Here is a 27,636-nt window from a genome sequence, read left to right on the forward strand (position 1 = left end):
TTCCATGACACAATGATCCATGACACAATGATCCACGACACAATGAATTCCTCGACACAATGATGCACGACACAATGATGCACGACACAATGATGCACGACACAATGATGCACGACACAATGATGCACGACACAATGATGCACGACACAATGATGCACGACACAATGATGCGACAATGATGCACGACACAATGATGCACGACACAATGATGCACGACACAATGATGCACGACACAATGATGCACGACACAATGATGCACGACACAATGATGCACGACACAATGATGCACGACACAATGATGCACGACACAATGATGCACGACACAATGATGCACGACACAATGATGCACGACACAATGATCCACGACACAATGATCCACGACACAATGATCCACGACACAATGATGCACGACACAATGCAACGGGTGCAGCTTAGTTTATTATTTTGCATGAACACAAATACTTGATAGCTTTATTTTTACACTGACATTTAAAGTTGATCTAGGACCTGCCCTACCCCAACTATAAATCTGTCCCCACATTTTTAATTTATCTCCCCTCCAATGCAACATGGTTTTGCCAAGGTACAAAGTTGTTACTTTTTTTGTTTTGCTCTCCGTAATAACTCGGGCCCCTAATGTTTAAATAGTGTCTGGACAGACACATGAATGACTTGGGAACATGTTTCTCCTAATATGAATGCAATCGTTCAGTGGAAATATATTCTGGATTTTGGGGCTATTACTATATGTAGGTTCCTCCCTCTCCCAGTCGTCATTCTGTGCTCCTGCAACCCATTATGACTCCTCTAAACAATGATAATTACCCTTCTTTAGTTTCTGCTGATGCTCGTTCCCATGTAACGTGCAGGTCTGTGTCTTATCCAGGCTACGAGGGTGCAGTGAGGAGAATGACCAGCAGGAGTCACTACACAAGCTGGTGACAGCAGAGGGGCTTAGTGATGACTTCAACACTTCATTCCCGCTGTTGAAGGCAAATGTGATTGAAGTTGTAAACGAGTTGCTGATTGAGCTCGGTAATTATGTGGGACGGCAGCTTTAACATTTCTTTTCTCCAAACATTTGTGTTTGACTCCTTGCTGTCTCCTAAACAGAGGGAACAACTGACAATATTGCAGCTCAGGCCAAGGAGCACATCCACTCCAATGAGGTTATAATGACTATCGGACGCTCGAGGACAGTCCAGCTTTTTCTGGAAGAAGCAGCGCGCAAACGCAAATTCCACGTCATCGTGGCAGAGTGCGCTCCCTTCTGTCAGGTAGGCAGCCGGAGGGACCGGGCCATGTCCTTTAACCTCTACTGACACAACTTGTTTTTAGGGCCATGAGATGGCAGCCAGCTTATCTAAGGCCAAGATAGAGACCACTGTGATCACAGATGCAGCAATCTTTGCAGTCATGTCCCGGGTTAATAAGGTAAGTTAAAGAGGAGACCGTTTCCTGCTCTACCCTGCAGCCTCTATCTGCAGCACATGACACCTCTTATTCACTTACAGGTCATCATCGGAACCAAGACCATCCTGGCTAACGGCTCCCTGCGGGCAGTATCGGGGACGCACACGCTGGCCCTGGCCGCAAAGCATCACTCCACTCCTCTCATCGTCTGTGCCCCCATGTTCAAGCTGTCCCCTCAGGTACTTGTAGGGTTACACACGGTCTCTGTGGAATGAACACGATGAGGAACATATGTCTGATTACCCTTAACCATTTCTCCCGCTACAGTTTCCTAATGAAGAGGACTCCTTTCACAAATTTGTTTCCCCCCAAGAGGTTCTCCCATTTTCAGAAGGTGAGAATGTTGCTGTATGATGGGGTAATCTGACCTCTGCAGACGTGCACTGGTCATGGGAGACACACAAGATGAAGGGATGGGGCTCCGTGTACTGAATTACATGGAGGGGAGGACATTGAGGATGGGGGAGAGGACAGATGGGAGGTATGGGAATTATTGTGGGGGGAGGAGAGGTATAGGGGCAGTGAGGAGAGCATTGTGGAGGACTAGGGGCAATGGTGGGAGGTATGGGGATGGGAATTAATTGGGCGGGGGGATTTTTGCAGGGACGGGGGCAATGGTGGGAGTTGACGGATGGGGGGGATGGGAATTAATGGGGGTGTTGGGGGTAGGAGAGCACTTGTTGTGGGGACGGGAGCCATGGGGATAGCGAGGAGGGCACGTTCGGGTGCTCTCGGGGTGAGGTACGTACTTTGCCTGCAGAGCTGTAACATTTGTTCTTCCTGCAGGTGAGATCCTGTCGAAAGTGAGTGCTCACTGTCCAATCTTTGACCACGTTCCAGCTGAGCTAATTACACTGTTTATCTCCAACATTGGAGGGAACGCTCCATCATATATCTACCGACTAATGAGTGAGCTCTACCATCCTGCGGATCATGACCTATGAGCTTTTCATTCACTAATAAACAAATAAAACTGTACAATGGCTGCAGAATAGAAGTTTGTATTTCCACAGCTAGGGGGCGTTGCTGGTCTTCCAGATCACTAGGTGCAGGTCTGTGTGTATGAGGAGTCTAGATGTGTCTGCTCCGGAGCCAGAGAAGACCCCTTTCCAAACAGCTGCCAGGCTCTGTGCTGCCGCCTCAGACGGGTCAGGTTGGGTTTTGGAGAAACCTAATGTCAGTAAGAGATGACAGGTATCCGTATTAGACAGAGAGAGATGACAGGTATCCGTATTAGACAGAGAGAGATGACGGGTATCCGCATTAGACAGAGAGAGATGACTGGTATCCGCATTAGACAGAGAGAGATGACGGGTATCCGCATTAGACAGAGAGAGATGACGGGTATCCGCATTAGACAGAGAGAGATGACGGGTATCCGCATTAGACAGAGAGAGATGACGGGTATCCGCATTAGACAGAGAGAGATGACGGGTATCCGCATTAGACAGAGAGAGATGACGGGTATCCGCATTAGACAGAGAGAGATGACGGGTATCCGCATTAGACAGAGAGAGATGACGGGTATCCGCATTAGACAGAGAGAGATGACGGGTATCCGCATTAGACAGAGAGAGATGACGGGTATCCGCATTAGACAGAGAGAGATGACGGGTATCCGCATTAGACAGAGAGAGATGACGGGTATCCGCATTAGACAGAGAGAGATGACGGGTATCCGCATTAGACAGAGAGCGATGACGGGTACCCGCATTAGACAGAGAGCGATGACGGGTACCCGCATTAGACAGAGAGCGATGACGGGTACCCGCATTAGACAGAGAGAGATGACGGGTACCCGCATTAGACAGAGAGAGATGACGGGTACCCGCATTAGACAGAGAGAGATGACGGGTACCCGCATTAGACAGAGAGAGATGACGGGTACCCGCATTAGACAGAGAGAGATGACGGGTACCCGCATTAGACAGAGAGAGATGACTGGTACCCGCATTAGACAGAGAGAGATGACGGGTACCCGCATTAGACAGAGAGAGATGACGGGTACCCGCATTAGACAGAGAGAGATGACGGGTACCCGCATTAGACAGAGAGAGATGACGGGTACCCGCATTAGACAGAGAGAGATGACGGGTACCCGCATTAGACAGAGAGAGATGACGGGTATCCGCATTAGACAGAGAGAGATGACGGGTATCCGCATTAGACAGAGAGAGATGACGGGTATCCGCATTAGACAGAGAGAGATGACGGGTACCCGCATTAGACAGAGAGAGATGACGGGTACCCGCATTAGACAGAGAGAGATGACGGGTACCCGCATTAGACAGAGAGAGATGACGGGTATCCGCATTAGACAGAGAGAGATGACGGGTATCCGTATCAATGCTGGCTCAGTATTTGGTAGACAATCAGAGGAATGTCACAGTTATGGTGTATTATTATTATTATTAATTTATTTATAAGGCACCAGATTCCATAGTGCTGAATACAGAAGATAGTAACAGATAGATGAGGTAATACACGTAAGGCTATGGGGATTCACACAGAGTGCAGCGAAATACATGACTGGATGTACGAGTGAGTCAGACAGAGACAATAGGTAGAGAGGACCCTGCCCGTGAGAGCTTACATTCTAGAGGGAGGGGTGGTGGGAGACAATGAAGATGGCAGGCCAGGAAGAGGAGGTGCTGGGATTGGCGAGCTTAAAAAGGTGAGTTTTGAGTGAACGTTTGAAGGTCGGGTGAGACAGGGTAGGGAGCTCCAATGATTAGGGGCAGACGTCTTGGAGGCGAGCATGGGAGGAGGTTACGAGAGGTGAATTGAGGCAGAGTGGAGTGGCCGGGTAGGTATGTACCTTTGAGACAAGGTCAGTGATGTAAGGGGATAAGTGTTTTTGAGGGTAAGGAGCTTGGACTGAATTCTGAAAGTGAGAGGGAGCCAGTGAAGGGAGAAGCGGAAGAGGTGCGGTGGGAGAGGAAGATGAGCCGAGCTGCAGCATTCTGTATGGATTGAAGGTCAAAAATGTGAAAATCAGGAGACAAGAAATGATGAGTGAAGGGACCAGGAGTTTGGTTGCTTCCTGAGAGAGAAAGGGACAAATCTTCATGATGTTACGGAGGAGGAAGTCGCAGGATTTGGTGAGGGACTGGATCTGAGGCAATGGTGACTCTAAGGCTTGGGTGACAGGAGAAAGGGAGATATTGGGAGGGATAGTAACATTGGCTGGAGGAAAGATGATGAGTTTCAGGAGCGCTGTGACATCCAGGTAGTTACAGCAGAGACAGCTGGATACTTGGGTTAGGACAGCGGGAGAGAGGTCAGGGGAGGAAAGATAGATCTGCCTGTCATCATAGAGGTGATACTGGAGGTCAGATGATTGAAGGAGTTCACCAAGAGAGGTGGTGTAGAGAGAGAAGTGCAGAGGACCTGTGTTTTTTGGCTTTCACTTCCTGAATTTTATACAGAAACACATGGAAAGAACGGGGACAATAGTTAATAGTGATTATAAATGGGGAAATGATTAGAAGTCTGACCATACAATCAGTGGTTTCAGACGTCACAGTTCTGTACTTGGAGATCTGCTCTATGCTCTTAGTACAGGAGTTTTGCAGAAAATTCTGATTTACGTCTATTTTCATTAAACAATGAGCAAAGTGAAACGTAATATTTTGCTATGATAACACTATTACTAGTTACACAAACAGTAATAGTACCCCTTGGACTAGGCTCTCATAGCCAGCAATGATTTGCAAACATATAACTGGGAGATATGAATATATAATTGTGTATCCCCTACTGTAAATTATTACTGAGTCACTTGCATGCTTTCATATCGCTTTCACATCTCCAATATCCGTAAAATCTTACAGCAGGGTTTGTATTATTATGATGATGAACTCGCTGTTTCTATAGATGTTACTTACAGGAGTTCAGCATCACGTCATCGTGTTACTACATGTGAATCACAGGCAGGTTCCTCTGAATGACAGAATTCGTCAGTAGTTACAGGTGTCAGACTATATTGTACAGGATGGGGGGGACCTACCTCCTGCTCCATGTGCTGCAGGTCTGCGAGGGGTAGGATAGCCGGTCTCCCATGTGCACACTGGAACGGGAGGGAACATCGCGCCAGAGAGCGCATCAGGTGCCTGCTCTCCTCCAGGCTCAGGGGATCATTAAACTTCACGGCCCCTGACACACAGACAAGGACATGAGGGTACGAGCGGTTCTTACGTGTATTCCAGCTTCAATATTATGTGGCCCAACTCACAATATTTAATGTACACATATTTTGGTAATATCTTTTCTATTTCCTCCCAAATGTAACCCCAGCCCCCAGTCGTTAATTTTTGAATATATGATAAATCGTAAATAATCTACTGCTTAACTCGCAAAGACTTTCTGCTAGATAATGATATAAAAACAATCCAGTAACTTTCAGAGGTAATAACTGATCACAATGTCAGTAACAGTGGATGTACGACAGTATCTGGATGGGGGAGAATCTGTCCTTACATACAATAGTAGGCCTCAGCATCTGCCGTGTCACTGAGGGGCAGTATATTCAGAGGTATTAATACCCCAGTAATGCTATCACAAGGTCCTCACCGTGACAAGCCTGTGATGCCAGCACCCTGAGGACAGTTCCTGGAAGAGTTCTAGGTCCTGCCCCTGGCACCTGCAATAGAGGGGTGACAGATCAGCATCAAACCCAGACTCACCCCACCATACATAGCACACTGCCCCCTAAAGTGGTCACTATATACACCTGTACCACACACCTGTCACTATATACACCCACACCTGTCCACTATACACACACGCACCACACACCTGTCACTATATACACCCGCACCACACACCTGTCACTATATACACCCGTACCACACACCTGTCACTATATACACACACACCTGTCACTATATACACCCGCACCACACACCTGTCACTATATACACACGCACCACACACCTGTCACTATATACACCCGCACCACACACCGGTCACTATATACACCCGCACCTCACACCGGTCCCTATATACACACGCACCACACACCTGTCACTATATACACCCGCACCACACACCTGTCACTATATACACCCACACCACACACCTGTCACTATATACACACACACCTGTCACTATATACACCCGCACCACACACCTGTCACTATATACACCCGCACCACACACCTGTCACTATATACACACGCACCACACACCTGTCACTATATACACCCGCACCACACACCTGTCACTATATACACCCGTACCACACACCTGTCACTATATACACACACACCTGTCACTATATACACCCGCACCACACACCTGTCACTATATACACCCGCACCACACACGGTCACTATATACACCTGTACCACACACCTGTCACTATATACACACGCACCACACACCTGTCACTATATACACACGCACCACACACCTGTCACTATATACACCCGTACCACACACCTGTCCACTATATACACCCACACCTGTCACTATACACACACGCACCACACACCTGTCACTATACACACACGCACCACACACCTGTCACTATATACACACACACCTGTCACTATATACACCCGCACCACACACCTGTCACTATATACACACACACCTGTCACTATATACACCCGCACCACACACCTGTCACTATATACACACACACCTGTCACTATATACACCCGCACCACACACCTGTCACTATATACACACGCACCACACACCGGTCACTATATACACCCGTACCACACACCTGTCACTATATACACACGCACCACACACCTGTCACTATATACACACGCACCACACACCTGTCACTATATACACACGCACCACACACCGGTCACTATATACACCCGTACCACACACCGGTCACTATATACACCCGTACCACACACACTGTCACTATATACACACACGCACCACACACCGGTCACTATATACACCCGTACCACACACCTGTCACTATATACACACACGCACCACACACCGGTCACTATATACACACGCACCACACACCGGTCACTATATACACCCGTACCACACACCGGTCACTATATACACCCGTACCACACACCTGTCACTATATACACACACGCACCACACACCGGTCACTATACACACACGCACCACACACCGGTCACTATATACACCCGTACCACACACCTGTCACTATATACACACACGCACCACACACCGGTCACTATATACACACACGCACCACACACCTGTCACTATATACACACACGCACCACACACCGGTCACTATATACACACGCACCACACACCGGTCACTATATACACCCGTACCACACACCTGTCACTATACACACACGCACCCACACACCTGTCACTATATACACCCACACCTGTCACTATACACACACGCACCACACACCGGTCACTATATACACACACGCACCACACACCTGTCACTATATACACACACGCACCACACACCGGTCACTATATACACCCGCACCACACACCGGTCACTATATACACACGCACCACACACCGGTCACTATATACACACGCACCACACACCGGTCACTATATACACACGCACCACACACCGGTCACTATATACACCCGCACCACACACCGGTCACTATATACACCCGTACCACACACCTGTCACTATACACACACGCACCACACACCTGTCACTATATACACCCACACCTGTCACTATACACACACGCACCACACACCGGTCACTATATACACACACGCACCACACACCTGTCACTATATACACACACGCACCACACACCGGTCACTATATACACCCGTACCACACACCTGTCACTATATACACCCACACCTGTCACTATATACACCCGTACCACACACCTGTCACTATATACACCCGTACCACACACCTGTCACTATATACACACACACCACACACCGGTCACTATATACACACACGCACCACACACCGGTCACTATATACACCCGTACCACACACCTGTCACTATATACACCCACACCTGTCACTATATACACCCGTACCACACACCTGTCACTATATACACCCGTACCACACACCTGTCACTATATACACACGCACCACACACCTGTCACTATATACACCCGTACCACACACCTGTCACTATATACACACACGCACCACACACCTGTCACTATATACACCCACACCTGTCACTATACACACACGCACCACACACCGGTCACTATATACACACGCACCACACACCGGTCACTATATACACCCGCACCACACACCGGTCACTATATACACACACACCACACACCTGTCACTATATACACCCACACCTGTCACTATACACACACGCACCACACACCGGTCACTATATACACACGCACCACACACCGGTCACTATATACACCCGTACCACACACCTGTCACTATATACACCCGTACCACACACCTGTCACTATATACACCCACACCTGTCACTATACACACACGCACCACACACCGGTCACTATATACACACACGCACCACACACCTGTCACTATATACACACACGCACCACACACCGGTCACTATATACACCCGTACCACACACCTGTCACTATACACACACGCACCACACACCTGTCACTATATACACCCACACCTGTCACTATACACACACGCACCACACACCGGTCACTATATACACACACGCACCACACACCTGTCACTATATACACACACGCACCACACACCGGTCACTATATACACCCGCACCACACACCGGTCACTATATACACCCGTACCACACACCTGTCACTATATACACACGCACCACACACCTGTCACTATATACACCCACACCTGTCACTATACACACACGCACCACACACCGGTCACTATATACACACGCACCACACACCGGTCACTATATACACCCGCACCACACACCGGTCACTATATACACCCGTACCACACACCTGTCACTATATACACCCGTACCACACACCTGTCACTATATACACCCACACCTGTCACTATACACACACGCACCACACACCGGTCACTATATACACCCGCACCACACACCTGTCACTATATACACCCACACCTGTCACTATACCACAGACACGCACACACTGTCACTATATACACCCACACCTGTCACTATACACACACGCACCACACACCTGTCACTATATACACACACACCACACACCGGTCACTATATACACACGCACCACACACCGGTCACTATATACACACGCACCACACACCGGTCACTATATACACCTCACACCACACACCTGTCACTATATACACCTCACACCACACACCTGTCACTATATACACACACACCACACACCGGTCACTATATACACACGCACCACACACCTGTCACTATATACACACGTACCACACACCGGTCACTATATACACCCGCACCACACACCTGTCACTATATACACCCGCACCACACACCGGTCACTATATACACCCGCACCACACACCGGTCACTATATACACACACACCACACACCTGTCACTATATACACCCCACACCTGTCACTATACACACACGCACCACACACCGGTCACTATATACACACGCACCACACACCGGTCACTATATACACCCGTACCACACACCTGTCACTATATACACCCGTACCACACACCTGTCACTATATACACCCACACCTGTCACTATACACACACGCACCACACACCGGTCACTATATACACACACGCACCACACACCTGTCACTATATACACACACGCACCACACACCGGTCACTATATACACCCGTACCACACACCTGTCACTATACACACACGCACCACACACCTGTCACTATATACACCCACACCTGTCACTATACACACACGCACCACACACCGGTCACTATATACACACACGCACCACACACCTGTCACTATATACACACACGCACCACACACCGGTCACTATATACACCCGCACCACACACCGGTCACTATATACACCCGTACCACACACCTGTCACTATATACACACGCACCACACACCTGTCACTATATACACCCACACCTGTCACTATACACACACGCACCACACACCGGTCACTATATACACACGCACCACACACCGGTCACTATATACACCCGCACCACACACCGGTCACTATATACACCCGTACCACACACCTGTCACTATATACACCCGTACCACACACCTGTCACTATATACACCCACACCTGTCACTATACACACACGCACCACACACCGGTCACTATATACACCCGCACCACACACCTGTCACTATATACACCCACACCTGTCACTATACACACACGCACCACACACCTGTCACTATATACACCCACACCTGTCACTATACACACACGCACCACACACCTGTCACTATATACACACACACCACACACCGGTCACTATATACACACGCACCACACACCGGTCACTATATACACACGCACCACACACCGGTCACTATATACACCTCACACCACACACCTGTCACTATATACACCTCACACCACACACCTGTCACTATATACACACACACCACACACCGGTCACTATATACACACGCACCACACACCTGTCACTATATACACACGTACCACACACCGGTCACTATATACACCCGCACCACACACCTGTCACTATATACACCCGCACCACACACCGGTCACTATATACACCCGCACCACACACCGGTCACTATATACACACGTACCACACACCGGTCACTATATACACACGCACCACACACCGGTCACTATATACACACGCACCACACACCGGTCACTATATACACACGCACCACACACCGGTCACTATATACACACGCACCACACACCGGTCACTATATACACCTCACACCACACACCTGTCACTATATACACACACACCACACACCGGTCACTATATACACACACACCACACACCGGTCACTATATACACACGCACCACACACCTGTCACTATATACACACGTACCACACACCGGTCACTATATACACCCGCACCACACACCTGTCACTATATACACCCGCACCACACACCTGTCACTATATACACCCACACCTGTCACTATATACACCCACACCTGTCACTATATACACCCGCACCACACACCTGTCACTATATACACACGTACCACACACCGGTCACTATATACACCCGCACCACACACCTGTCACTATATACACCCACACCTGTCACTATACACACACGCACCACACACCTGTCACTATATACACACACACCACACACCGGTCACTATATACACACGCACCACACACCGGTCACTATATACACACGCACCACACACCGGTCACTATATACACCCGCACCACACACCTGTCACTATATACACACGTACCACACACCGGTCACTATATACACACGCACCACACACCGGTCACTATATACACCCGCACCACACACCTGTCACTATATACACCCGTACCACACACCTGTCACTATATACACACGCACCACACACCGGTCACTATATACACACGCACCACACACCGGTCACTATATACACCCGCACCACACACCTGTCACTATATACACCCGTACCACACACCTGTCACTATATACACCCGCACCACACACCTGTCACTATATACACACGCACCACACACCTGTCACTATATACACACGCACCACACACCTGTCACTATATACACACACACCGGTCACTATATACACACACACCACTTCACTATATACACACACACCTGTCACTATATACAACAAACACCACACACCGGTCACTATCATACACACAACACACCACACACCTGTCACTATATACACACACACCTGTCACTATATACACCCGCACCACACACCTGTCACTATATACACACACGCACCACACACCGGTCACTATATAACACACACACCGGTCACTATATACACAACGCAACCACACACCTGTCACTATATACACACACACCTGCCACAATATACACACACACCACACACCTGTCACTATATACACACACGCACCACACCGGTCACTATATACACCCGTACCACACACCTGTCACTATATACACACGCGCCACACACCTGTCACTATATACACCCACACCTGTCACTATACACACACGCACCTGCCACAATATACACACACACCACACACCTGTCACTATATACACACACGCACCACACACCGGTCACTATATACACACACACCTGCCACAATATACACACACACCACACACCTGTCACTATATACACACACGCACCACACACCGGTCACTATATACACCCGTACCACACACCGGTCACTATATACACACACACCTGCCACAATATACACACACACCACACACCTGTCACTATATACACACACGCACCACACACCTGTCACTATATACACACACACCTGCCACAATATACACACACACCACACACCTGTCACTATACACACACACGCACCACACACCGGTCACTATATACACCCGTACCACACACCGGTCACTATATACACCCGTACCACACACCTGTCACTATATACACACGCACCACACACCTGTCACTATATACACCCGTACCACACACCGGTCACTATATACACACACGCACCACACACCTGTCACTATATACACCCGTACCACATACCTGTCACTATATACACACACGCACCACACACCTGTCACTATATACACACGCACCACACACCTGTCACTATATACACACACACCACACACCTGTCACTATATACACACGCACCACACACCTGTCACTATATACACACGCACCACACACCTGTCACTATATACACACACGCACCACGCACCACACACCGGTCACTATATACACACACGCACCACGCACCACACACCTGTCACTATATACACACGCACCACACACCTGTCACTATATACACACACGCACCACGCACCACACACCTGTCACTATATACACACACACCACACACCTGTCACTATATACACACGCACCACACACCTGTCACTATATACACACGCACCACACACCTGTCACTATATACACACACGCACCACGCACCACACACCGGTCACTATACACACACGCACCACACACCTGTCACTATATACACACGCACCACACACCTGTCACTATATACACACACGCACCACGCACCACACACCTGTCACTATATACACACACGCACCACGCACCACACACCGGTCACTATACACACACGTACCACACACCTGTCACTATATACACACGCACCACACACCTGTCACTATATACACCCGTACCACACACCTGTCACTATATACACCCACACCTGTCACTATATACACCCACACCGGTCACTATATACACCCGTACCACACACCTGTCACTATATACACACGTACCACACACCTGTCACTATATACACCCGCACCACACACCTGTCACTATATACACACCACACACCTGTCACTATATACACACGCACCACACACCTGTCACTATATACACACGCACCACACACCGGTCACTATATACACACGCACCTCACACCGGTCACTATATACACCTCACACCGGTCACTATATACACCTCACACCGGTCCCTATATACACCCGCACCTCACACCGGTCCCTATATACACCCGCACCTCACACCGGTCCCTATATACACCACACACCGGTCACTATATACACACGCACCTCACACCGGTCACTATATACACCTCACACCGGTCCCTATATACACCTCACACCGGTCCCTATATACACCCGCACCTCACACCGGTCCCTATATACACCCGCACCTCACACCGGTCCCTATATACACCCGCACCTCACACCGGTCCCTATATACACCCGCACCTCACACCGGTCCCTATATACACCCGCACCTCACACCGGTCCCTATATACACCCGCACCTCACACCGGTCACTATATACACCATACACCGGTCACTATATACACCATACACCGGTCACTATATACACCATACACCGGTCACTATATACACCCGCACCCCCACAATCACTGTATACTAGTTCACAACAACTTACCTGCGCCTGTTCCTGCAGAAATTCCTGAGGAAAAAAAACAAACAAATGAGAAACCCTGTGACCTCCATCACTGCACAGCCGCCCCCAACACCGGTAATAGAGAACGGAGTCTCCTCTTAGTCGTAATCACTTGTACAAGGGAGTGTTTTATTGTGTCTGTTTTATTTGTGATACAGAAGGAAATTCACCTGCACTATTCTCTTGGCTACTGTTGTCCTCCCGCGATGTGTTTCGCTGGCTTCTTTCTCCACAAAACACAGAGGGATCTCACTCACTAACACACGGTTATTCCCGGAGTCAGGAAACAAAAGAGATAGTCCAACTCTCCGCAGCGTTCCAGCACGTGTCCTGCACAATAAGAGACGTGTCAGGAGATAGACAAAGGGGAATCTATCTCGGCTGAGTTGGGACATACAGAGAGGCTTGTACCTGAGGAGACGGTATTGTTCCTCTGTAAGGTCCAGCTCTAAAGGAGGGTCCACCACCGAAACCTTCAGACGTCTCCCGCATTCTTCTGATGAAGCTTGAAAGGAGTCTATCGGACAGAGGAAAGAGTAATGTGACCTGGAGTCAGCTACTTTCACCAGCTCACGTTACATAGCAAAGTGCTACCTGCAATCAGCTGCTCCAGGCGAACTCGCTCGTGTGCTGCATGCTGGTCCACCAATACCAGGAGATTGCCACCTACCATGAGAGTTAGTGACACCAATAAACCAAATCTGAGTAATGGACACTCTCAGGAAACAGTAATAATAGTCCAGGGACACTGACATGCCAGGAAGTCATGTGTATAATATACACTACATGGCCAAAAGTATGTGCCCCCCTCTAATCGATATGTTTGGCCATTTCAGCTACACCCAATGCTGACAGGTGCATAATCCAGCCAGGTCATCTCCATAGTCAGACATCACTGTGGCACAGACATAGGACGTCCCCGGTCATCTGTAAGTGCTGTTATTGTGAAGGAGCAGCTCAGACCACACACGCTCACAGAACGGGACCCCGAGAGATGAAGTGCTTAGTACACAAATATCATCTTGGAGGGAACACTCAGTACTGAGGTCCAATCTCTGTAAACGTCAGCACAGTAACTGTTCATCACGAGCTTCATGGTTTGTGTTTGTAGGCTGAGCAGCTGTACACAAGACTCAGATCACCATGCACAATGCCAAACACTGACTGGAGCACAGCACCAGTGACCCTCTGGAGCACAGCACCAGTGACCCTCTGGAGCACACCACCAGTGACCCTCTGGAGCACAGCACCAGTGACCCTCTGGAGCACAGCACCAGTGACCCTCTGGAGCACAGCACCAGTGACCCTCTGGAGCACAGCACCAGTGACCCTCTGGAGCACACCACCAGTGACCCTCTGGAGCACAGCACCAGTGACCCTCTGGAGCACAGCACCAGTGACCCTCTGGAGCACACCACCAGTGACCCTCTGGAGCACAGCACCAGTGACCCTCTGGAGCACAGCACCAGTGACCCTCTGGAGCACAGCACCAGTGACCCTCTGGAGCACAGCACCAGTGACCCTCTGGAGCACAGCACCAGTGACCCTCTGGAGCACAGCACCAGTGACCCTCTGGAGCACACCACCAGTGACCCTCTGGAGCACAGCACCAGTGACCCTCTGGAGCACAGCACCAGTGACCCTCTGGAGCACAGCACCAGTGACCCTCTGGAGCACAGCACCAGTGACCCTCTGGAGCACAGCACCAGTGACCCTCTGGAGCACAGCACCAGTGACCCTCTGGAGCACACCACCAGTGACCCTCTGGAGCACAGCACCAGTGACCTTCTGGAGCACAGCACCAGTGACCCTCTGGAGCACAGCACCAGTGACCCTCTGGAGCACACCACCAGTGACCCTCTGGAGCACACCACCAGTGACCCTCTGGAGCACAGCACCAGTGACCCTCTGGAGCACAGCACCAGTGACCCTCTGGAGCACAGCACCAGTGACCCTCTGGAGCACAGCACCAGTGACCCTCTGGAGCACAGCACCAGTGACCCTCTGGAGCACAGCACCAGTGACCCTCTGGAGCACAGCACCAGTGACCCTCTGGAGCACAGCACCAGTGACCCTCTGGAGCACACCACCAGTGACCCTCTGGAGCACAGCACCAGTGACCCTCTGGAGCACAGCACCAGTGACCCTCTGGAGCACACCACCAGTGACCCTCTGGAGCACAGCACCAGTGACCCTCTGGAGCACAGCACCAGTGACCCTCTGGAGCACAGCACCAGTGACCCTCTGGAGCACAGCACCAGTGACCCTCTGGCAGTCTGTCCGACAAATCTGGGTTTGGTAGATGCCAGAAGAGCCCTTCTTACTGTCACCTGTAGTGGAGGAATAATGGTCTGGGGCTGTTAATGGTTTGGACTGAGTCCCTTAGATCCAGTAAAGGGAAATCTTAATGCTTTAGCACAGTGACATTCTACAGAATGTGTGTTGCTAACTTTGTGGTAACAGTTTGGTGTTGGCCCTCTCCTGTTTCACCAAGACAATGCCCCTGTGCACAAAGTGACGGAACTCCGACTGTGAGCTCGGGCTCATCGCCCACTATCAGTACCCGACCTCACTAATGCTCTTGTGGCTGAATGGATGCGAATCACCAGGGTCACGTTAATAAATCTAGTGGAAGCTGTTATAGCAACAAAGACGAGACGAGTGGTGGATGTGATGTTCGACAAGCACCTATGGATGTGATGTTCGACAAGCACCTATGGATGTGATGTTCTACAAGCACCTATGGATGTGATGTTCTACAAGCACCTATGGATGTGATGTTCGACAAGCACCTATGGATGTGATGTTCGACAAGCACCTATGGATGTGATGTTCTACAAGCACCTATGGATGTGATGTTCGACAAGCACCTATGGATGTGATGTTCGACAAGCACCTATGGATGTGATGTTCGACAAGCACCTATGGATGTGATGTTCGACAAGCACCTATGGATGTGATGTTCGACAAGCACCTATGGATGTGATGTTCGACAAGCACCTATGGATGTGATGTTCGACAAGCACCTATGGATGTGATGTTCGACAAGCACCTATGGATGTGATGTTCGACAAGCACCTATGGATGTGATGTTCGGAGTCCACATACTTCTGGCCATGTACTGTTATCTACTGACTCACAGGTATTAGATAAACATAGAACGTGTCTGAATTATTTCACAGTTAGACAATATTTCATATCATAACGATGCTGAAAGTAACATTTATTGTGACCATAATATCTTTTTGGACCAGATTTAAGCCATTAATACATTTTAGAGGCAGCCTTGGGGGCTCCACAGTGCGGAGGGCATTAGGGGCATGATATTCTGATGGGGTATCACAATAGTGTAACAATTCTAAGTAGAAGTGTCCACCTATATTCAAAGGTTCTGTACATGTGGATAAATGTGGTATGTAAAACAAAGAATATCCAAATACATAATGGTACATGCGCTTGTGAAGGAAATACAAATATACAACATATACAGATCCACACAGCATCAATGTGCTTTACCTCCCGTCTGTTCCATCTTTGTATCCATCAAACATGCAATGAACTTATTGTCCACTTGTTCCACGACCTGCAGGAGACACAAATGTTCAGTAAAAGTTTCATCAGCGGCCGGAGGTGCAGGAAGGACTGAGGTCTGCGGGAAGTATTCATTAACTAACACACAAATGATATAAACCGTGATAGTTAATAGTTAATAGTATAATTAGAGGTTTGGATGGTAAGGGGGGCATGCAGATGTGAAGATGATACAGACAATGTATCAGAAATGAAAATAATGTAAAGATTTGTAGTGATTGTGAAATCAAAATACTAGTACAATGTAAAATGGACCAGCCTGGGCCCCATCGTTCCACAATCTGGGGACAGGACTAACAGGAATCTCCTTTTATCCAGACAATGTAGAAACGTCCCTCTTCCATGGAATAGGACAGGATTCAGTCGCTTTCTCCATATTTTGGGGGATTTTGTCTCATTTGCAGAAGTATTGGACACCTATTACTACCAGTATTTACAAACCAAGAGTTTCAGTCACTCTCAGTTGTTTGTCGCAATTCTGATGTCTTTGTACTTATTCTGCAAATAGGACATGAAAGATCTCAATCTTTACAACACAATAATATGGCCCTAATACGAGAAACACAGGCGTCTGTCTGGGAGAAGGATTTGAGAATAACTTTGGAAAGTGAAGACTGGATAGAAATAAGAGTGAGGAATATTTAAATTGTCAACAAAATGTAGTGATTGAGAAAATTCTTACATGTACACAAGGTGGTAATTATTCCATCCAGGACCCAGATTTCCAGCGCTCACATCCGCTATGATCCCTGGTCAGCCGGCCCCTACATAACTCATTGTGTATATCGCCAAAGATTGGAAAAATGAACAGACTATGGGTCATTTAGTTAATGTAATATATTTCCAGTCGGTTACCAAATTTTGTACCTACGTTCCACAAGGTCTGGAAATCTGGGTCCTGTTATAATAACCCACGCCCAGAACTCTATCATACCTAGGAAACTGTGTTAGTACATTGGAGACTGTTACATCTACACCTTATCCTAACCATTGGTCGGTCTCCAACTCTAAAATCTATTATCCTGAGACCAAAGAGAATCGATGACAAATATTGGGAGGCAGTTTTAGAATTCCCAAATGTGCTTTTCATCAATATACATAATACAACTACTCAATTTAAGTTTATATATAGAATTAGAACTCTGATTTGTAAAAGGCGTCACAGCGCTCCGCAGCACTGAATGTATCCAGCCCCAAAAACAATCCATACGTTGAAGGTCACCAAATTGTGGTAGCTGCTTTATAGAACATGGTACATCTATAATATGGGACTGTCCTTATATATAAATTGTAGTTCAAGTGATGTAACTCCTTCTGAACCATAGATTACATCTGCTGCACATAACACATCTCAAATTGGCCTAGTATTAAATTATTATTCTTTACTACTTATTATTTTATACTAAGAGAACAGTTGCATTCACCATGTGTTATGTATGTTAAATGGAGATAAGTAATGGTCCCATAGACCTCTGCAGATTGTTAACACTTTGCAGGCGACACTGAAACTGATGAAAGAGCTTGTTAGGAGATGTGTGTACAGCTCCATTCATTTCAATCCGAGCATTTAACAAGCTTTAAGATTAAATGGTTAAATTACTCTGATGGGTACAAGGCCCTGCATGTAACTAATATATGTTATTACACAGTTATCTCTGATTTGTTCAATGTTACAACCACTCAAAGGCCAGGGAAGGTGGCATCTCTGAACCTTCTCTCAGGCTTCTGATTGGCTGTAATCTTCTCTCAGGCTTCTGATTGGCTGGAACATTCAATGTTTTACCTTTTCTCACATTCTACTGGTCACCCTCACCCCCTGAACTGTTCTGCTGCTTTTCAGGCTGATCCCTACCTTCATGGTGTGAACCATTTCCTTGGTAAAGCGATATGGATACAATATATTGTGTATCTTCACAGCCAGAACGTCGGAGTTGTCACTGGTCACATCCACAGCCACCTGCCATGGAACAATGTATCAGCAACTAGTACAATCTTCTATCTATATACCTGTCTATATGGCAGACAATATACTCTAAAAGGAATTTCCCACTTTCACACAAGGTCAGAGGTCCATCCATGGCACATACTGCACTATGTCAGTATTATCTGAGGTCTGGACCATTCATTAAGAATATACGCTCATATTCCATTGTGTCACATGTATTGCTGATTACTATGACAATAATATAAGTTATATGTCAAACGCAGGTCTGGTTATAACTATAAAAGCCATATATACAGGTAGACTGGACAACTCTCTTCCAAAAGTCCAGCAGCATTAATCAACCACATCATAACATTGTATATATTGCTGTCCGACCAGGAAATTATCTGTGTGATTTGTATGTTCTCCTCATGTCTGTGTATCTGTGTGCTTTGTATGTTCTCCCCATGTCTGTGTATCTGTGTGCTTTGTATGTTCTCCCCATGTCTGTGTATCTGTGTGCTTTGTATGTTCTCCTCATGTCTGTGTATATGTGTGCTTTGTATGTTCTCCCCATGTCTGTGTATCTGTGTGCTTTGTATGTTCTCCCCATGTCTGTGTATCTGTGTGCTTTGTATGTTCTCCTCATGTCTGTGTATCTGTGTGCTTTGTATGTTCTCCCCATGTCTGTGTATCTGTGTGCTTTGTATGTTCTCCCCATGTCTGTATCTGTGTGCTTTGTATGTTCTCCTCATGTCTGTGTATCTGTGTGCTTTGTATGTTCTCCTCATGTCTGTGTATATGTGTGCTTTGTATGTTCTCCCCATGTCTGTGTATCTGTGTGCTTTGTATGTTCTCCTCATGTCTGTGTATCTGTGTGCTTTGTATGTTCTCCCCATGTCTGTGTATCTGTGTGCTTTGTATGTTCTCCCCATGTCTGTGTATCTGTGTGCTTTGTATGTTCTCCCCATGTCTGTGTATCTGTGTGCTTTGTATGTTCTCCTCATGTCTGTGTATATGTGTGCTTTGTATGTTCTCCCCATGTCTGTGTATCTGTGTGCTTTGTATGTTCTCCTCATGTCTGTGTATCTGTGTGCTTTGTATGTTCTCCCCATGTCTGTGTATCTGTGTGCTTTGTATGTTCTCCCCATGTCTGTGTATCTGTGTGCTTTGTATGTTCTCCCCATGTCTGTATCTGCGTGCTTTGTATGTTCTCCCCATGTCTGTATCTGCGTGCTTTGTATGTTCTCCCCATGTCTGTGTATCTGTGTGCTTTGTATGTTCTCCCCATGTCTATATCTGCGTGCTTTGTATGTTCTCCCCATGTCTGTGTATCTGCGTGCTTTGTATGTTCTCCCCATGTCTGTGTATCTGTGTGCTTTGTATGTTCTCCCAATGTCTGTGTATATGTGTGCTTTGTATGTTCTCCTCATGTCTGTGTATCTGCGTGCTTTGTATGTTCTCCCCATGTCTGTGTATCTGTGTGCTTTGTATGTTCTCCCAATGTCTGTGTATCTGTGTGCTTTGTATGTTCTCTCCATGTCTGTGTATCTGTGTGCTTTGTATGTTCTCCCCATGTCTGTGTATCTGTGTGCTTTGTATGTTCTCCCAATGTCTGTGTATCTGTGTGCTTTGTATGTTCTCCCCATGTCTGTGTATCTGTGTGCTTTGTATGTTCTCCTCATGTCTGTGTATATGTGTGCTTTGTATGTTCTCCTCATGTCTGTGTATATGTCTGCTTTGTATGTTCTCCCCATGTCTGTGTATCTGTGTGCTTTGTATGTTCTCCTCATGTCTGTGTATCTGTGTGCTTTGTATGTTCTCCCCATGTCTGTGTATCTGTGTGCTTTGTATGTTCTCCTCATGTCTGTGTATCTGTGTGCTTTGTATGTTCTCCCCATGTCTGTGTATCTGTGTGCTTTGTATGTTCTCCCCATGTCTGTGTACTTTGTATGTTCTCCCCATGTCTGTGTATCTGTGTGCTTTGTATGTTCTCCTCATGTCTGTGTATATGTGTGCTTTGTATGTTCTCCTCATGTCTGTGTATATGTGTGCTTTGTATGTTCTCCCCATGTCTGTGTATCTGTGTGCTTTGTATGTTCTCCTCATGTCTGTGTATCTGTGTGCTTTGTATGTTCTCCCCATGTCTGTGTATCTGTGTGCTTTGTATGTTCTCCCCATGTCTGTGTATCTGTGTGCTTTGTATGTTCTCCCCATGTCTGTGTATCTGTGTGCTTTGTATGTTCTCCCCATGTCTGTGTATATGTGTGCTTTGTATGTTCTCCCCATGTCTGTGTATCTGTGTGCTTTGTATGTTCTCCCCATGTATCTGTGTGGTAGGGAATTTAGAATGTAAGCTCCAATGGGGCAGGGACTGAATGATATTCCCTGTAGAGCGCTGCGTAATACAATCAATGCTATAATAATAAATATACATATAGACGGTGTATGGGATGTGAGGAAGCTCTGTGCCTGTGGGTGCGTCCAGGGAAGAGGGGATAAGAATCAGATATGTAGTAAACACATCACAAACAAGCACATGATATGTGCACATTAATAGCACATGTTACATTGCCGTGCTCACTTACCATGGGATGACGCGCAAACACCGGGTTCTTCCATTTCGAGTACAAGGACTGCAAGGGACCATTATCTGCAGCAGAACAAACAGTTTCTCAATTGTGTATCGTACTGAATGCAGAATATGGGGGGTACAGGGTGACTGTCCTACCTCTCTGCTCTGCGGGGCCTCTCTCTGCATGGGGCCTGCACAGGAAGGGAGTGAAGACCTCACTCTTAAAAGGGTAATACTGGTACTGAAACCCTAGACCAAGAGAGCTGGAGATCATTCAGAGGAACAACGAGCACTATGAGCGATATCAAACTAGCGGAGATCTCCTGGCCGGGGTTCAGATGGGCAGGATGCAATACAGGCCACACACTTTGTACTGTCATCATACATCATACTGCTTGTCTCATTGTAAGTCTTACTCTACCACATTAATACACTGAGAAATATTTACTATGGTAAATGAGAAGGCCCTGACTCCAGATAGAGCCTATAATATCCTGTTCATGTGGCCCTCCGCTGTCTGCTGAATATGTGGCCCTTTCTCTGTCTGCTGAGTATGTGGCCCTCCGCTGACTGCTGAGTTTGTGTGCCCTCCGCTGTCTGCTGAATATGTGGCCCCTCCACTGTCTGCTGAGTATGTGGCCCTCCGCTGAGTATGTGGCCCTCCGCTGTCTGCTGAGTATGTGGCCCTCCGCTGTCTGCTGAGTATGTGGCCCTCTGCTGTCTGCTGAATATGTGGCCCTCCGCTGTCTGCTGAGTATGTGGCCCTCCGCTGTCTGCTGAGTATGTGGCCCTCCGCGGGCTGCTGAGTATGTGGCCCTCTGCTGTCTGCTGAATATGTGGCCCTCCGCTGTCTGCTGAGTATGTGGCCCTCCGCTGTCTGCTGAGTATGTGGCCCTCTGCTGTCTGCTGAATATGTGGCCCTCCGCTGTCTGCTGAGTATGTGGCCCTCCGCTGTCTGCTGAGTATGTGGCCCTCCGCGGGCTGCTGAGTATGTGGCCCTCCGCTGGCTGATGAGTATGAGAGGTCCCCACAGTCTACTGACCCACCTCTGGCCTGTAGGCTCCTGAAAAAGCCTCATATCTACAACTGGATGAAAACCATGGGGAGCATTCGGCACATGCGGTTACAGACATCATATGACTTGGACCTGACCCGGCTGCCAGGGAAAGTCTAACTTTCCTTTCACAATCATGTGAGATGCTTGGTGATATTGTGGAAGGTGCTCACTATGGGGCGAGCAATGTCTGGATGTTTGAAAACCTTAACAGATTATAAGTAAAACAAAAAAAAATATACATACATATATATCTATAATATAAAAGCCTAGCGGCGTGTGTTAGTGTGTGTGTGGAAAAAACTATTTTCTCAGAAAGGGCTCATCCAATTAACCTGAAATTTGGTATACTGACATTATTTGACAAAAAAAATAGAATAGTGAAGTCAGTTAACTTCCATCAGCCCCCCGTGGGAGGGGTAGTAAAGGCTAAATTTACGAGTTGAGGAGTCAAACTCATTTTCGTGAGGTAATTTTACCTCATGAACACACATTAAAAAGGGCGCTTGCGACGGGAAGTAACGCTCTTCCCCTGAGGAGGCCTGGGCTAGGCCCAAATGCATGACAAGAACCTTTTTAAGACCTTAAGTAGCTTGATTTGACTAGAATGCATGAGTATCATGCACGGGCTAACTTGTATGTGTATGTGTATGTATATATATATATATATATATATATATAGATATAGATAGAAAGATATATATATATATATATATATATATACACATATACACACATATATTCATATACACACACGTATGTTCTGATTTTTAGATGTATACATCATCCATGATCTATATATGGGTGTTATATGGTCCATGGAGTCATTCTGAGGGTGGGAGGGGGTACATACCCTTCCCCTGCACTGTCTGGTTGTGTTTAGTGACCATAAACATACTGAACGTGTGTTTCTGAATGTCTACATTCTACCTTGGGTGATACCTAGGTAACTGGGTGAAGACCACGGACATCTGTATCCTGCCTCGAGCACTGACCCTCCCCGGTAAAGCAGAGGGTACGTACCATTGCTGCAGACTACAGTCACAGAAGTGTTGGATACATCTTTGGTGCACGCAGTCCTTCTGTCCAGAGTGGGGGCGATGTAAGTACTGAGCCCCGTGGATGTGTTGATAAAGACATTCTTTCCTAGAGACTCTTCGTAACACTGCAACCACTTATGTTCTGCTGAGAGTTTATCATCTGTCTGGACCTCCTTGGCACCCGCGTCATTTAATGGTCTTCTCTGCTCACGCAATAATGGATTGCTGTTAGTATTGGTTTCAGTATCTTCCTGCATAGTAGATTTGAATGATGTGCTTTGGTTGAACATTTCCATTGAGGGCTCTCTGGAAGGGATACTACTGACAGGTAGGTCTCCAGCTGGTATCTCCACCTCTGTGTTCTCCTTCAGCCTGAGCAGCTTTGTGGTCAATGAACTGCGACCTCCCTTACTGACATAGTCGGAGAGGGTGAAGGGACTGAAGGTCTCCTGAGTGGTCTTTGCGGGAGTCATGTTCTGCAGTACATCACTCACTGACTGACAGAGATCACCACCAGGATACGAGGTCTCATGCGAGGGCCTCCATTCCAGGCGGCCTCTGGAGGTCAGCACCTTACTGTAATGTCTTCTGAATCTGTCCAATGATCCTAGACTTGCAGGTAAATGCAGCTTTAAGGGATTTGGTCTCTTTGTGGCAACGTTGGTACTTTTATATCGTATACTGATGGGATCCTTTATTACCAGGTGTCTTTGTGTTAACGCTGAACAATGAACAGTAAAATCATTAGCATTTTCATTTAAATTGTTCTCTAAGTTTTCATTTGTTATTTTATTTCCAGCAGTTTCTGGAGATTCGCCAGCATCACTTCCCATATTGCTGTTCCTCCCTGGTGCCTCTGATTCAGCACTAAGACTTCTGTGAGGAACAGAGTACTGTCTGCTCGGACTGTGTTGTACAGCTAAGCTGTCCTCATTCACACATACAGAATCCTGGATGTTTCCAACACAGGAATCACTAGTTGTCTGTTGCTTGTTAGAGACGGTGCATTCAGTGCAATCCTCAGATGATTCCAATATGTGACCTACTGTCATTACTTCCTCTTTGTACTTATCAGTCACTACATTCTGTCCACCTGCTCTGCCAGCCCTGAACTTCACACACCCAGTGGGACAGTAGCATTGCTCTCCGTCTACGCATTGCTCTGGGACGTCTGTCTGGGATCTGATTGGTGATTTATTTTCTTCAGGACCCTGGACATTTTCTATGTCACTCAGGACTGCAGAATCCGGAGACATCTGTGCTCTGTCCAAAATACTCCGACACACAGGCTTTGATCTCAGGTCAGAATGTTGTATTATCTTTTCACATGTATTCTGAGGAGCAGCCAGTCTTTCATCCCCCTCATATTGTATTTCATTACACAACAAGTTGAAATTATGTCTCTGGTTAAATTCGGTTATTTCATCTTTTGATGCCTCTAAAAACAGGTTCTCTCTCTTAAGAAAAGCCTTTATCCCTTGCTGAACGCATAGCGCGATGGTGCTCCAGTCTTGGAATTCAATTAATGTTTTATCGGGCTGAAAGCACACGTCGTACTCATGGTAACTGCACTGAATATTTAGTACAAACATCCCATAGAGGTCAGAATTAGATCTGTGCCGGCCTGGGCTAATATTCGTTTTGCCCACTTGGCTGGTTTTTGGCCTGCAAATTATACTCTCTTTCCGTAAAATAAAGTCAATCAGTTTGTGTAACCTTGTTTTCAACACAAATCGGTTGTTAACATACAAAAATTGCATTGTCCTGTTGTAGTGTCCCTCACAGCCGACAAAACCATGAATAGTAACATTGTCCAGTGTGTGACGGACGTCTCTGAGGCTTTGAGCTCTAGTCAGTCCATAGATTTGACAAAAGCGAGAACACACATCCTTGGTTTTCGGTAACTGGAGAACCATAGAACAGACAGCATCATTCTTTAGGGAAAAGGAGATGGACGGACTCACCAGTGACACGGCCTCCACTTTCTGGCGAATTTTTTCAAGTTCTAGCGTTTGATCTATACTCTTTCTACGCACTGGCAGATTATAAAACAGGTTATATATAGTAATCGTGGTTCCAGCACTGGGACGGGAGGTCTCTGCTTCCCGCACATCCAATGGTTTTCCATTCTGGAACAGTTTAGTAAATGTTCTCCCTGTGTTCTTGTGCTTGGAACAGATTTCTACTACACTGGATACATCGGCCAAACTTGCAATAGCTTCTCCGCGAAACCCATAACATTGTAAGTCTTCCAAATCCTTTATAGAATGGCATTTGCTTGTAAAATACCTCATCCCCACTCTTTTCATGTCTTCAGGGCACAAGCCATAGCCATTGTCAACAACTTGGACTTTGAAGACTTCTAGGTCTACACGCACAGCAATGCACGATGCCTGAGCATCTGCACTGTTCAAGAGAAGTTCTTCCACACACTGTCCAACCGAAGTAATGGCCACTCCAGAGCGCAAACGGCATCGGACGTCTTCCGCCAAGGCTCGGATCATTGATAATGATAATACACAGGAGGCCTTGGATCGGTCAGAATGCTAGGAGAACACAAAACCTTCCTCCTATCTTCCCAGACTTGTCCCTTTTATAGATATCTGAAGGAATAAAAACCCATAACAGAAATTAAAGTGTGATGATTATAAACTTTGTTCTATAACGAAAGATTTCCCACACTAATGATACGAGAATGGCAGCAGAAATCAGTATATAAGAACACCTGTCACAAAGAGGTAGCAGCAATATCGTGGCCTGTGCTGGATAATAAGGACTATGCAGCCTATCATTTGTGTATTTAGAAGATATTGGATATCACAGTGAGTATTCTACAACAGATTATAATATCCAATCATGGTCCCATGGAATCAGCATCAGACATATTGGTAAAGATACAAAAGTGGAAGCTGCTCAAATCAATTTATAGTCCATAACAGGTGCTTGAAAGGGTGGTATATTGGTAAAGATGACAGATATCATCCTGTGTCTGCGGTCACCTTTC

General features: G+C 47.1%; 2 protein-coding genes across 2 annotated transcripts; one reads left to right on the top strand and one right to left on the bottom strand.

Annotated features, from left to right (window-relative positions):
* The first annotated feature begins 175 nt into the window (after positions 1 to 175).
* EIF2B2 (eukaryotic translation initiation factor 2B subunit beta) lies at positions 176 to 2,454 on the top strand. Its single transcript, XM_075192932.1, has 7 exons — positions 176 to 424; positions 846 to 1,035; positions 1,114 to 1,277; positions 1,339 to 1,434; positions 1,515 to 1,652; positions 1,741 to 1,807; positions 2,260 to 2,454. The coding sequence occupies exons 1-7, from the start codon at positions 176 to 178 to the stop codon at positions 2,415 to 2,417; spliced, it is 1,062 nt and encodes a 353-aa protein (XP_075049033.1). The 3' UTR covers positions 2,418 to 2,454.
* A 4-nt stretch (positions 2,455 to 2,458) lies between these two features.
* MLH3 (mutL homolog 3) lies at positions 2,459 to 27,636 on the bottom strand. The gene is made up of 11 exons (XM_075192618.1): positions 24,616 to 27,636; positions 22,552 to 22,616; positions 19,892 to 19,996; positions 17,965 to 18,031; positions 15,043 to 15,114; positions 14,860 to 14,965; positions 14,619 to 14,778; positions 14,431 to 14,454; positions 6,046 to 6,115; positions 5,483 to 5,628; positions 2,459 to 2,644 (listed from the first exon to the last, which is right to left on the bottom strand). Exons 1-11 carry the CDS (start codon positions 27,134 to 27,136, stop codon positions 2,516 to 2,518), a joined length of 3,465 nt encoding a protein of 1,154 aa, XP_075048719.1. The 5' UTR covers positions 27,137 to 27,636; the 3' UTR covers positions 2,459 to 2,515.

This window comes from Mixophyes fleayi, chromosome 12 (genome assembly GCF_038048845.1).
Source record: "Mixophyes fleayi isolate aMixFle1 chromosome 12, aMixFle1.hap1, whole genome shotgun sequence".
NCBI classification, from domain to species: Eukaryota; Metazoa; Chordata; class Amphibia; order Anura; family Limnodynastidae; genus Mixophyes; species Mixophyes fleayi.

Bases quoted from the DNA above. Each gene is read 5' to 3' on its own strand.
- EIF2B2 (XM_075192932.1), top strand. From the start codon at position 176: ATGATGCACGACACAATGATGCACGACACAATGATGCACGACACAATG. The intron at 1,278-1,338 runs GTAGGCAGCCGG...ACTTGTTTTTAG, and splicing joins AGTGCGCTCCCTTCTGTCAG to GGCCATGAGATGGCAGCCAG. The intron at 1,435-1,514 runs GTAAGTTAAAGA...ATTCACTTACAG, and splicing joins TCATGTCCCGGGTTAATAAG to GTCATCATCGGAACCAAGAC.
- MLH3 (XM_075192618.1), bottom strand. From the start codon at position 27,136: ATGATCCGAGCCTTGGCGGAAGACGTCCGATGCCGTTTGCGCTCTGGA. The intron at 18,032-19,891 runs GTAGGGATCAGC...TGTCTCCTGCAG, and splicing joins AAATGGTTCACACCATGAAG to GTCGTGGAACAAGTGGACAA. The intron at 6,116-14,430 runs GTAAGTTGTTGT...CCTCTATTGCAG, and splicing joins TTCTGCAGGAACAGGCGCAG to GTGCCAGGGGCAGGACCTAG.